Source organism: Rhinolophus sinicus, linkage group LG02 (assembly GCF_036562045.2).
Source record: "Rhinolophus sinicus isolate RSC01 linkage group LG02, ASM3656204v1, whole genome shotgun sequence".
Classification (NCBI taxonomy): Eukaryota; Metazoa; Chordata; class Mammalia; order Chiroptera; family Rhinolophidae; genus Rhinolophus; species Rhinolophus sinicus.
In genome coordinates this window covers 28,522,590-28,537,253 of record NC_133752.1, presented here as the reverse complement: position 1 = coordinate 28,537,253, position 14,664 = coordinate 28,522,590, and the positions used below count along the sequence as shown (strand labels likewise).

General features: G+C 34.8%; 1 protein-coding gene across 5 annotated transcripts in view; it reads right to left on the bottom strand.

Annotated features, from left to right (window-relative positions):
• ELOVL6 (ELOVL fatty acid elongase 6) overlaps positions 1 to 14,664 on the bottom strand; it is a 117,860-nt gene that overhangs the window by 29,970 nt on the left and 73,226 nt on the right. For all 5 annotated transcript variants that reach the window (XM_074322499.1, XM_074322494.1, XM_074322508.1 and 2 more), the window contains one exon: positions 11,568 to 11,699. In XM_074322499.1, coding sequence (XP_074178600.1) covers positions 11,568 to 11,699 — 132 coding nt within the window. The remainder of the gene's footprint in view (positions 1 to 11,567; positions 11,700 to 14,664) is intronic.

Genomic DNA, 14,664 nt, shown 5'->3' with positions numbered 1-14,664 from the left:
TAACAATGAATACAGAGAAGATTGCCTCCAGCAAGCATGACAATTTAGTCATAAGTAATGATAAGAAAAGATCAAACAGCCCCCACCAGCTTTCACTTGTAAATTTTTTGAAACAAATGGTAGGAAATGATCTCCAAAGAGAGCTAGCTACCAATTAAAACCATCTACTGGTAGCACTAGCTAAAGAATTGCTGATTATGGGGGAGAAAACTGGGCCCCCTGTTTCACATGCAAAAAATCAAGTGGGATCTTGGCAACCTGTGAATCCCACAGCATCATCAAAAACAGATGAGCAGTTACTATTTGGAGTTCTTGGTTGAAATATAGAGAATAAAAAATGACAGCTTTCATGAAAGAACTGCTAATACTTCCAAGCATGAGGTCAGACGACGCCTGCAATCACTGTTTCATGTGGGAAAGGTATCATACTTAAAAGGATTTTTATTTTTCTAACAGCAGTGTGTTACCCTAGGAAGAGTGACCAATGCTTCTTTACCGAACCAGGATCTCCTGTTTTTTCTACAGTCCTCCACTCACGTCCCTGCACTGAGGACACATGGACCCCATCTCTCAATGTGTCAGTTATTCTCTGCTCGCTAACAGGCCTCTCATGAATAAACTTCTAGTACTTTTCCATGTTACTCATTTTTGTTTACTTCAGCTAATCTACAATTGTGGTTACCTCAAGTTAATAAGGGATGTCAGCCTCATCTGATGCATTCCAGATTATGCAATTAGGCAATTTCATAAAAAGTTATGTCTGAAGATTTTTTAAGGATTCAATTTGTTGTTCAAAATCTCATAATTTTTTGTTTTGTTAATTATTATATTTTAATCCTGCTAAACACAAAGGGTCATTTACGGATTTGTGAGGTAACACAAGAAGTTTGTAAGTATAGTAATCCTTAACTCAGTCTTACTCAAAATAATCTTTAACAACTGCTTCAGGGGTTATTATACTTCAGGGGTTATTAAACAACTGTGTAAGCTCTTCGTGAATGTTCATGTTATTGCTCACACAAGGTTTAGAAAAGCTATAGTATTCCAGCTATTTAAATACTAATTCATTTTGGTAAAATGATTTAAAGTGTCTTACATGGCAGCTGTTTCAAGTTGTTATAGCACCTGTAATACACACATACAGAGGGTGCCAAAAAATATTACACATTTTAAGAAAGGAAAAAACAGTATTAAAATTGTAATACTCAATATATACCAATAACGAAAGATAATACAAGTCATCTGTATACAATTTTTGGCACCCCCAGTATTATTACTGAAGTCATACTTTTGTCCAAACTGAAATATATTAGATTACAGAGAACTAAAATTATGATGAAAGACTCTCAAGCTTAACATTAAATTATTGAAAGGGCATGCACCACAATACTAACAATAAATATCTGTGACAGTGAGATTAAAGGTTTTGTGTGTGTGTTTTTCAGAGAATTCTCACCTTAAAAGCTAGAAAAAGAAATTATTTAATAAAAAAAATTAACTAGTATATAGCATTTTCAATTGCAGATAAGTAAAGGTTGTCAAGTGCCCTGTAGTTCTGGGAGGAAGAGAGGCCATTCCTTGTCTGCACTTACATTAACTTGCAGCTCTTTTCATATATCGTATTGGTGGTGGTCTCGGCTCTCTCTAAACTTATCACTTTTATAACTGCCACAAACTCTAAACATGTGTCCTATTTGTTCTAGATCATTACACTGTGAGTGGTTTTCTTTTCTTAATTTGGAAAGAAATAGATAAATCAGGCAAGTCTGGAGCAGCAGAGTGACTTGCAGGTGAGTGCCCATCGATTGGGGGTGGGGGTGGGGAGGAGCGTGACCACACGGGCCAGAGCTCAAAGTGCCCCCTGCACAGCAGGGTGTATCTGGTTTTTTTTCTTGCTTCTCCTCAGTAAGCCCCTTTTACAGCAGCTTGGAATTCTCTTTTAATGGCCAATTTTTATTTTAAAGAAAAGAAAAAAGAAAAATATCATGCATTTAATTAACTCATTATTATTATTATTTTCTTGGGACTACCTGAAAAACCCAGGCATTTCCTGGATTCAAGGAAAAAGTAGAAACATTTTTCCTATTTCCCCTTTGGAAAGGAAGACTTTCCAAAAACGGAGAGTTACTAATAACTGTCTACAAGCCTCCTGTCCTCCTTTCCCTATTTCATTTTTAAAGGATATATATTTATTAAGTACCTACCTGGACACTAAAGACAGGGCAGAAAATCAGACAAAAATCCCTGCGCCTGTGGCGCTCAGTCAAGTAGGAGAGGATGAGCGAGATCAGTAATACACAGAGTGGTTTAAGTGCCAAGGAGAAAAACAAGTCAGGCAAAGGCAGATAGGAATGTGGGTGGGGATTATTGTGATTTACACAAGGGCCCCTGGGAGGCCTCACTGAGGTGAAATCTGAGCAAAGGTCTTAAGGAGGTGAGGAACCCACAAACCTTCAGAATATCTGGGCAAGGAATGTTCTGGGCAGAGGGAGCAACAAGTGTGAGAGCTGGGGGAGCAGCCCTACTAGGTGTTAAGGAACAGCAAGGCCACCACTCTGACCTGAGAGAGGAGTGAAGAGGAGAGCAAGAGAAGTCAGAGTGACAAAGGCCAGACTGTGGAGGGCTTTGCAGGCCTCTGGAAGGCTCCTGCAATTAATTACATGACATCAACCCCAGATTTCTTGAAGCAGGTCTGTACTGCCACAGGTAAAGCCGGCAGATACCAAATGAAGCCTGTACTGGGATATGTCTGAGGCAGTTGATACAAGAAATATAAAGGGTGAACAAGTGAAATGACCGAAAATGCCAATTACTCATGACTGGAGAAGTGGCCAAGTGTGAGATTTTTATTCATTAATTCAGGAACTATATATGCCCATGTGTTTCAGAAACAGCCAGACACGATTCTGCCTCAAGGAACTCGTATAGTTCTACCAGCAGGTACATGGGTAAAGCAGTATATAGTCTGGTTAACTGGCAAGATAGCAAAAAGTTTGGGAGAAATTGAGATGTGAGCTGAAATGATCAGAGAAGCCTTTATGGAGAAGGCATTCTAAGTTAAGTCTAAGCGATGGCTAAAATTTTAAAAAAAAAAAAAAAAAAGGAAGAAAAGAGAACAAGAAGGAGATATAGTGTGCTCAAAGACATGAAATGAGGATGGACAAAGTATGTGTGTTTTGCAGGCCATGACCAGATATATGGTAGCTGGATTTGAAAGGTCGGTCAAGGAATGATTGCAATGTTTTATGGATAGATTGAAGTTTTAACTTACAGGCAAAGGAGTTTCAATTAAGGTTTAAACAGGGAAATAATATGGATGTAGAGCTTGGATAGAGAAAACATTTGAGAGACAATAATTGGTGGTTGTAATACTTAAGATGTGAAATGATGAAGCCCGTGACTGGAGTGTCCAGCATGGAAATGGAGTAGACAGCTACTCAAGATGTTTAAGGAGGACTATACAATTTGTTTATAGGTTGAAAAAGTTATTTGTTCATTTTGAATGATTTCAAGATGTTCACTAGGAAACCAGCGATAATTTTTGAGAAATTTTGAAGGGTTACCAAAAAGGTAACCTATTTTAAATTTGAGTGATGCTATGTCAAATGTTTGTAAATGTTATAGACAGGAAAGCAAGTTTCAGACGAGAAGTCAATACTGAAAACAAAGATTTGTTAGGGGTATGTTGGTAAATGATTTGGATATTTGTCCTTTTTTTGTTCTTTTTTTTGAGTGAGTTTCTCAGTGAGTTATAAGTAGACTAACCATTTCATTTATCATTCAAACTGGGACATTTTTTAGAGTGAAAGGGGAGCCACTGATAATTATACCAAGACAATGGGCATAAAACCAAGATTGTCCGTCCAGAGCAAACCAGGATGTATGGATCTCAGTTTATAAGCTCTGTCTTATTTTTAAAGGATGGAGAATTGCCATTTCTTATCTTTATTATTGCTCTTGGTTTTCAAAAAGGAGCCAAGTGATCCAATTAGTGTCACTTTACTGTGATTTGAGACTAGAGCCTCTGCTGGCAAAGGATCCAGTTTTAGACATCTGAAAATCAAACGCAATCCTAATGAAATAGCCCTTGTCATATTCCTCTCTGTTACCTATTATTGATGCTCCTGGCGTGGTAATGAAGTGTGGAAGGGAGAATCAGAGATACTCTGGGTTGGCAATGGACCCTTTGATGTAAGGTCCCAGTTGAAGTAGCATTTTACTTGAGTTGCATCTGAAAACAAGGGGATGGAATAAATTTTCAGGGAGCTGGGAGAAGTACATAAAGGGTAGATGCGAATGTGTTGTGTACACAAGACTTGTGGAGGGGCAAGCAGCAAAAGAGTTTTCCTTACCCTGTAGCTGTGACTTGTTGGTTAATATATAGATGAACAAAATAACAGAACTGATATTCAAACTGAGCAGAATTGTGGAGGGTATCTGTACAGCACTCAGGTGGAAAGGGATTCAAATGCAAATCAAAATGCTCACCAAATCCATTGCCTTTCAGACTAGCTATTGGCACTTCCATTTATGGAAATGTTAACATGGTGTTCCTCGTCAAGGAAGTAAGCCTCTTCTGGAAGTACCGAGTAAATGTAGGGATTATTTTTCCTACGGCAGTGACTTTTTTTGCCTTTAATGTTTATTAGTCTTTCTGCCTTAATAGTTTACTAAGTTTTTCATTCAGTGTAGATTCTTCACATTTCTCTTGGTACAAAGGGAAACAAAATGTGTTTTGCTATCGTTCTGTGACCTGACCTTTGAAGCAACCGTGTCACCTGGCTGTTGTGTTATTCCTAGTCTCAGTTGTTTTATGTAGCAACAAACAAATGTTCCAGCAATTTAATTTTTAGAAAAATCTATTTGATTCTACAAAGAAAACTTTTATACACCTTGCCTTCAGAAAGGAATAATGTTCTATATATCCACTAATTTCAGTTTAAACAATGAGACAGAATTTGTAATTTATAAATATGGCATCAGAATCAAAGAATTAAATGATTTCTTTTAATTAAGGTTCTTTGATAAAATGACACAAAAGCCAGAGAGGAAGGAAGGCATGAAGAATTGATATAGATAAAGTTGTATTTTACATTTTTAAGTAGACTAAACATAAAAACAAAACATTTTGATAAAACAAGATGATTAACAAATGTTTAAATGAGCAATACCTGACCTCCATTTATTTGTCTATGTCTACCAGACCATATGTCTGTGTACAAGATAGAAAGACTAACAACGATCCTCTTCAAGAGATGAACAAATAGATGAAAAAGCAAGTTCCCCAAATTATCCTTTCAGGTATACATACACACTTAACTCTGGGTCATTGTCACAAAAGAGAAAACAAAAAACAGTCTTAATTCTAACTATTAATCCACCATTAGTGTGTGCGTGTTTGAGGACAGATAGGGCGTACAGTTTGTGTTTTGATATAAACTTGCTCTATTTAATGTAAGCCAGCATTTCACCAGAATCTTACAAAATGACTACGACTACAACTCTTAGATTTTCTTTTGAAAAACTGAGTCTATTCATTATTTGCTTTCAACTGTTTAAAAAACTGCCATCCATTCTTTGTCTCAAACAGTTAACTTTTTCTTCTTTGATTTTTTTGTAATGACATAAAATCTTACAAAAGGAGTAGAAGCCTCCTTTGGACCTTCTCTGATCCAGTCACTTTCCCTCCCTCCCCAGAAACCAATATAATCACTAGCCTGAACTTTTCAAATATTATTTTTATGCTTTTACTACATATATGTTAATAAATAAAATGTAGTATTATTTATGTGTTATTAAACTTTTCATTCATGACCTCATACTCCCAGAATTATTCGGCAGCTTGCTTTTTGACTTCTCAGCATTACGCTCTCCAGAGGTATCTTTTGCTTTGTTGCTTTTGCTGTTTTGGTGATACATTTGAAAAATGTGAAATGTATAACCTGTTATTGATAAAGCAGGAGCTTTTCTCCTATGATATTTATAGTTTATATATCCATTTCTTTTATATGATTAATATCACTGGAAATATCGCCTATGTTCTCTGTGGACTAAGATGGAACACTTTTGGCAATCAGAACAAAATACGAGATACGACATGCTTTAGTATAAACTGATTAAGTTGTTCTGAAATTTGTCATTTTTGATGTTTCATCATTTTACAGGTCAATGATGTACTTACTCCTTCAATATGGGTTTTTAAAATATCAGATCTTTCTCATCTGAACAGTTTCAGTTGATTTTATTCGATAGTTGTTTCCTTAAAATAATAAGGCAATTGCCAACAATTCTTCCAATAGTAAATAGTGATGTGTGTGTGTCTAAGTATGCGTGTGTATAAGATTACAAGTAGATTTGATTAAATACCATTCATCTGAGGCTCTGCACTGTTAAATATACTTTTCTGAATATTTACTGTGCTATACTGCAACATTTGTTCACAGAAATCCCACTAAAGAAAGAAAAAGAGGAATTTTTCTATTAATCTTGAATATATTTTATACTTAAACTGATGATGAAATCTAATTACAAAAATTACAAAAATATGGCCAGGAAATAAAAATGAGTTTCAATGGAGAAAACTGCTGGTTCATAACAAGGAGAGAAGTCAAACTGGTTTTGTGCAAATAAGGCATAAAACAATTGAAGCCAGAGTGAATTACTAGGATAGGAGTAAGAAAATTTGAAGCAAGTGTAATACTGGCATCTATAAATATGCAGCACAAAGTAATTATCTCATTCTAATGTGCACTGACTAGACAATCTGCTTTGACCTGTTCTGGATCAGAGACCTAGAAGAGGGCTCCCTGGAACTCCTATCTGTATCCAATCTAGAAGGATTTGGAGTTCTATAAATATACAGAAAGTCTTTACAAATCAACTGTAGTAACAGCTGAGATGTCACAGCAACCTGATTTAATGACTCAGCAGTATCTGAGGAAAAGGGATCACAGGTAATTCAAAGGGCTTGATGCTATTTGTCCCGAGGAACCGTCTCTTCTAAAGGATTGACTAATTCAAAACACTAGAATTTTTCAGTATTCACCCTAAGAAAATGTTCAACCATCTAAGGCCAAATGCCACGTGGAATTATCAAACAAGGAAATGCTTGCCCGTTGGTGAGTAGGATGCTATAGGTTGTAAGTAGGGAGTTGTGTCATCATCCCAGTCACATTGGTAAAAATTAATTGGCACCAGAAAGTGATGGTTTGGATCTGAGAGGGGGTACAAAGTATGGGCAAAAGCGGAGAAACTGTCAAAACAATAAAACCAGAGACATTATTCTCAAATGAAATGAATCCCTTGCAGGTCTGGTGAAAACTCAGTTGATCATATTCTATTTACTCCATCAAAACTTATGACAATTTTCAATAAATTAAATTGTACATGGCCTGTATGAAGACAGCTATCATATTCAGTAGACATCCCAAGGTAAAGAGAGAGAAGAAAAACATTCTACAGGTAATTCTTGCTAAACTATACAAAAACAAATCCTACCATTTTCTGAACTAAACTGGTATGAAGATAGGGTTTTAATTTTGGACATTAATTTATAGGGTTTAGTAATTTAATATCCAAATTAATTTCCATCTTAGTTGTCTAAGATCATGAGTAAACACAGTGTGTAGCATCTGGAAATTTGTCATAGTAGGGTCTCTGGCTACTCTAAAAATCTAATGGGCAAGCTTGACAAGTTGAGGAAAAGAAATTATTCTTAAGCAGCAAAATATATTTAAAAAATCATCTTTTCAGTGACTTTCAAAGAAAAGAAAAAATGTTACCGTTCCTCTCTTACTCATTTCTAATTCCTCTAACTGAAAAGTTTGGTTCCCTTTCTCTTTTCTTCTTTTTCCAAATCAATGACATCTTGTAGTGGCAAAGAGAGGGGAATTAGAGTAGATGCAGACCATCTAATACAAGAATGTCTCCTGATCTCCTGAGCAAAGAATTTCTAAACTTCTATAGTCAACACTATTTACAGATGGATGTGAAAATTTGTGAATTATAGTAAGGTAAGAGCCATCCAAAATTTTCTACAGAAATACAGCCTTTAATAATGAAGTTATCCTATATGACAAAACAGCGTAATTCTTATTAATATTCCCCAAAACATCTGTTTGCAAGAAGAGCTTATTTTTGATTCTTTATATCAACTTCATTCAAAAGATATTTGGATTCCAAAATAGAAATAGCGATTATCACTTGAGATTCCCTTGAATTGCATATAAGATCAGGTATGCATGTCTGTATATTTTAGAAAATTGTTTATGCAGAAAAACACAAATAATAAACACCTGATACCCAGAATTGAGATTTGTCAACATTATTACATTTGCTTCATTTGTTTTGAATAAGATAACACATTGTAGAAAAAAATTAAATCATTTTTATTTCTAAATTGCCAGTTCACTAAAACCAAGCTCTAGAAGCACTGAATTTTTTTTGTTTTATTTTCTAGTAAATAGTAAGCATTCAATTAAAGCATGTTTCCTCTGCCTTTCCATAGACGTAAGAATTGAGTATATTTTTTTGTAGTATCTTTTTAGATATTTTTACAAATACTTGAATCTATTCATGAACAACATATAGATGTTTTGTGTCTAGGAGTAAAATTTACATCAACATTATACAAAAAGTAGTTAGCCTTTTCCATTCAATGCATTGTCCACCAGAATTCTGTAAGCATAGAGGAACCTCAATATACTATTCCTAACATGGAACTATGTTCACTTAACACAACAATAGAATTCCATTATCAATGTTTTCCAAATTCCTGATTAGAATATTATAATTAATTTTTACAAGACCATAGACTGTCCATTTTCGGACTTCTCTATATAGTTCTGGTTTTTAAAATTTATGCAAAACATGGCTCGGAATGAAGTAAAGTAACTAACAGAATCAAGGAAATGGAAGAGGAAACAAGAATTTGTGAACCTAAAAAATATAAAGTATTGTTAAAGACTATTGCATATGCATTGTAGGATAAAAATGAGTAATTACTGAATGACATTGGTAACTTGGATTTTGGCATGGGAGGAAGGAGAAATAAGAAGTTAATCAAGTGAAAACTCTATGGTCACAAATATAAATTGGAAATATCAGTACCAACTCTGGATACATTTCTTTAGAAAATAAAATAATTTTCTATTTTTGGCCTCTAAAAGTCCTAGAAATAAGAACTAACTTAGCACCAACAACTACCCCTAATACTCACATAGTGGTTTCTAAATACTCTCTCCCCTCCCCAAAAGGAACTAGGACTCCTTAGAGAAATGGCTGGTTCTAATTCTGGATGAAAAATATATAATATGCTGGCCTGAAACATCTTGTCATTCCCCTCCTCACTCCAGAATCAAGCTATGAACACTACTCAGTACATGTGAAAAGGATTCAGGAGTCAACCTGAAGAAATTCCCACTGGCCAAAGATGGGATAATTTAGTATCCAAAAGAATCATAGCAATGTACTAAAATATACTGAAACCAAATTCACCCCCAAATCATTGACACATAAAGTATAAATCCATGAGTTCATAATAATTCCTAAGAAGAAAAGGTTATTATTTACATGCTAGGTAATTAAATCATTTTTTGAAACGGCTAAATATGGCCAAAGAATCAGGCATTTATCATACCTTTGCTGTATTAACTATATATATTTCAAGATAACTGAAGAGTTGATAAAGGCAAATTTTTACTTATAGAAAGTCTTGTCAAATGTTAAGCCTGAATATAATCAAACTTTTAGATCTAACTACCAACTAATAAAGAATACAGGGGACCGAAGAATGCAATTAGCAAAATCCAGTTTGGGGAAAAGGGAGTGGTGGGTGGGGAGTGGGGAGAGGAATGTGGAAACCTCCAAGTTAAAAGAAATCAACCAATGGAAATTGTGGATTTTATTTTGATCCAGATTCTTAAAAAATAAATTGTAAAAAAAAAATCATTTATGAGACATCTGGAGAAATTTGAACACTTAAGAATTAATAAGAATTATCAATAATTTAGGTGAGATGGTACTGCGGTCAGTTTTTAAAAATTAGTACTTAAAGAAATGGTATCATTTCATTCAGAAATATTTCAGCTTGTATTATTTCCAAATAATTTGGGGAAAAGGGGGAATTTAGCAGGGATATAGATGAAAGAATATTAACCCAGTGTTGATTAATTATTTAAGCAGGGCTAAAGGTACATAGGGGTCCTTATACTCTTTTCTCTGTTTATATGTGTTAAAGTTTTAAAGAAACAAAAGATAAAGGCTCAGGGGATATTGAAAACTCTGTAAAATGTTGAAAGGCATCATTAGGATGAAGAGAATTCTTTCCTCAAATATCAAAATCCTTTCAGTGAGGCATACTCTGTGAACCTTAAATGTAAATAAAGATGAAAATGCTACTTTGTGTTAGAGAATCATGCCCTGACACAGACTGAAATGGAAGAAGTCTTTAGTGATAGATCGCAACCATGAGTACTTCAAATACAGTGCCTTACAAACTGCACCGAAATAGAGAATATTCTGTAGGAGCAAGCAAATGAGTGTTTAGATGCCAGGAACCAACATAATGGAAACCTACGGATCATCAGAGTTTGTGAAAACCCTCTTCCTGATCATTGTTATTAAGACTTAAGTGACTAATGAGCCTTTTAATGATACCATGTATTTCTGCTTAGTGGTAGAACAGTTAATATGTAATGTAAAAAGAAAAAAGAACACTCATAAATATTAAATTTTTGTGGTTTTTTTTTTAAATTTTGTAGTACATCTACATCTGCTTCTCCTGCCATCCAAGCCTAACTATAAACTTGCTGGTTTTGACAAGCAAAACATCAATAGAACAGGTAAATTCTGGCACCTGTTTGGATACCAGCTGTGTGCTAATTAGACTTGTGATTGCCTGGATCACCAAATATTACACAATGTTCCTTCATGTTTTCAGGAGGGAGTCTGAATGTTGGCTGGCAGATGCCCCTAGAGAGACCAGGCCTGGTCCCTGACAGCCTCTATAATGAATTCTACTAGATACAGAGTAAGAACTGGCTGCATAATACATCCTTGTGAGTCAGTTCAAGCAATGGGGTAGAGCGTGCTTTTGGGGACGCAGAACAAAAGCATTCTCTAGTCTAATAATACTGATATAGACATGTATCCAGTATCTGGCCATATGTCTGAGTGCCATTTTTTGATTAAGTATTAGTTAGTAACAGCATGCCCATCACATTCAAACCCTATGTTCCATCATAGACTTCAACAGTTTACTGGTGTGGCTTTTCATTTAGACCTTCATCTACTCGTGTATTAAGACAACAAAAACAAGGGAATTGACGCACTGTTTCTAGTCCTAAGGGATAAGTTCGATTATTACATGAGCAATTTGGACAAGAAAGGAGATGGCCTGAAAGCTCTCAAAATAAAAGACTGAGGAAAGTATGGCAAATTTGGTTACAATGGAGGCTTTCTCTCTAGGCATGGCTTTATTTATATCGTCAGTTTATTCAATAACCAAAAATCAGCCAAGTCTGATGAAATGGATGGATTTTACTAGGAAAGTGGGAAAAAAAACCTACCTGAAGACTGCGAGAGTCAGAGACCAGAGCACTAAAGGCTTCCTCAGTTCAAACTTCGCCCGTTTGTTCATTAGGTGCCGACCACCAAAGATAAAGGCAGCATACAGAGCAGAAAACAGGAAAGATTTCTTCCTATGAACAAATAAAAAACCAAAATCTTATGAAAAAAAAATTTCAGCAATTTATTTTTATCCATTAGAAATTTACGTTTATTTATTATTCTCAACTTTTATAACAGACCCTTCTTTGTAAGCACTGAAAATATTTTCTTGGGAATGTGCCCCCTTCACGAGGTTTAGTCCACTTGGCAACATGGCATGTTGAACTCTCCCTTAAGGAAGAACACAGGACCATTGAAAGTACAATTGCCTATAACTTCGAACTTGAATCCAATCAAACATCTGATTTTACTACCTGTTTATGGGAAATACAAGGGATACATCCAAACTGTGGGACATTCTGTAGGACAACTAAACTTATTTCTTCAACAAATCAGTAGCATGGAATCAAATTTTGGGACTGTTCTAGAGTAAAAGTGACTTGAGAGACATAAGAATCAAATATAATATGTAGAGCTTTTTTGGATCCTTATTGGAAAAAGACATTTTAAATAAAATCAGAAAGTTGTAAGTCATAATTTTCAAAGTGTTTAATTAATATTTACAGGTGAAATTATATGTCTTGGATTTGCTTTAAAATTCCCCAGGAAACAAACAGAAGCAAAACAATGTTAAGGGTGGAGAGATAAAACAAGATTAACAAAAGGGATGGTGGAACACGGAGCTCATTATTCTCTCTTTTTGATAGTCAAGTTTAGGTGGGACTCTTAGTAGGAAATGGGTAAAATATCAAATAGAATCTCCAGGTCCTGCTGGCTTATTACTGTGCTAAAAAGTGTACAATAGTATTGATAACGCCAAAAAGAACAAGCACAAAAAACTTCTATAGACTACGATTCAATAAAAAAGTAACAGAGGACTTGTAAATAATTTAAATATGTATGAGTATACTTCCTGAAAAAACAATGCTTCCCTTAAAATGGGTATACTCTACTCAATTAGATTAAAACTGAAAGGGTTGAGAAAGTTTTAAGACATAGTACAAATAGCAAAATGCATTAACCTAAGAGCATTATTTGTAAAATGCTTCATATTTTTCCCCTAATCACTGACATGTATTTCTGACTCATGAAGGATCTTACTATTTACATGATCAACATTACTACTTCAATGAATTCAAGTGACCTACTTAGTGAACACCAAATAAAGCAAGTGATTCCAGAAATCACTTTCACTGAGGTTTGCAAACTCTTCCCTTGGAAACACAAGACATGGTACACAGAAGTGCTTATTAAGTGTGTTGAATGATCACGGTCTTGTCATATTGAATATTCTGACAGGAAAATAATTATGCACCTGTGAACATGGGGGCTCAGCAAACACTGAGTGAATGAACAGTTGTACAATCCCAGTAATACATTAATAACTAAGGAATAAAATATTCACAAAAAGCATGACCCATTTTTTTTCCTCCAGAAAGAGACTATTTCTATACTTTAAAGAGAAGTGAAAAAGTGAGACAATTATATGGTAACTTAACTATTGAAGATTTCAAGAACTTTTGGTTATACACGTGTTTACTGCTTTACTTCTTTGAATTTTGCAAGAGTACAATATTAAATTACTTTTAGAGTCAGAATCACTATCAGTGTTTAAACTCACACAAGCAAGGACTCACTAAAGAAATCCAAAATTCTATTAATTTAATGCAGGGAATAGTAACATTAAATAGTATATATTCCTTGCTAAATTATAAAGGTAATGATAAGTGACAATATTCATAGTAGAATGACTTAGGGAGTCATTCTGATGGGTAGAAATAGTGCTTAAAATCTCTATCATTTAATCCTTCAATCATCCTTACTGCAGGTAAAGCGCATCTTCATTTTATGGCTAAGGAACCAGGTTTAGAGGTTAAGTAGCCTCAGATCTCTCTGCCATCTTGTGGTAAGCTTTTGGGGATTGGGGAGAAAGGGTGTACCTGATGGGTTATCTTACAAAAATTCCTTAAGCCCTCCCACTGAATTCCATGGTCATTGTGTAACTGTAGTACACATTGTTTAACTGTGAAAAGAGCAAGAGGAATCTCCACACCTTCATGCTTCAAATATCACATTTTCTGGGCGTAGAATACTTTGATCCAAACCCCCTTCATCTCCTGGAGAACAAATTAACTATATATACCGGTATTACTGAAAACTTTTCCTTATAGTTAGTTATCATTCTTTCCCTTGCTTGTTCTATCTACTTCAAGTTTTGGTTACGGTTAGATTGATTGTTACTTGCAATTGTGAAACAAATTAAATGGATGTCTTTATATGATCCTATCACTATAGCCATGAAGAGAAAAATAATGTGCCTCAAAGAACCTAGAAAATAATAAAAATCTTCCCTCTGTATTTTTTTTCTCTAATTTCTTCAGTTCTAGAATGAGAACTACCATAGCACTAATGTAACAATAGAGACATGCAGAATTTGAGAATTGCAAGGGTCCTTAGAGATGGAACCCAATTTTCTTGTTCTATAGCAGAGAATTGGGGGCAGGAGGTGCTGATGACATTGGTTGCTCGTGGTCACAGAGCTGCACGCTGCACGTTGATCAAAACTACCAAAAACTGTCATGGCTGTGATTAACGAGGTAGGTAAACATAAATTAATTGTCTAGGCTATATCTGGGTCACAGGTAGTCAAAAATGTGAATTGATATTTGTTTCAGTATAAATGCTGTAATAAAAGTGTTGCTTATTGTATACTATATAAATCTACTATGGTAAAATTCAAATGATGCTTTGGGTTAATTTAGAATTAAGTTTTTTCTAAAAGAGAGAGTCATCTTAAGGAAGTATTAACTCTTACATCCTCAATTGAGTAATCAAAATGTATTATTTATAGTTGAATGTATTATGATTTTTCCATTGTGCTTAGAAGATAAGATTTTCTTTAGCAAACTGGGTTAAGTGAATTAAAACTGCCTTCCTGTCCTGGCATCTTTTTGGTAAAGGTTCAATTTTAGTCAGGATGAATAATGCTAGCCCACT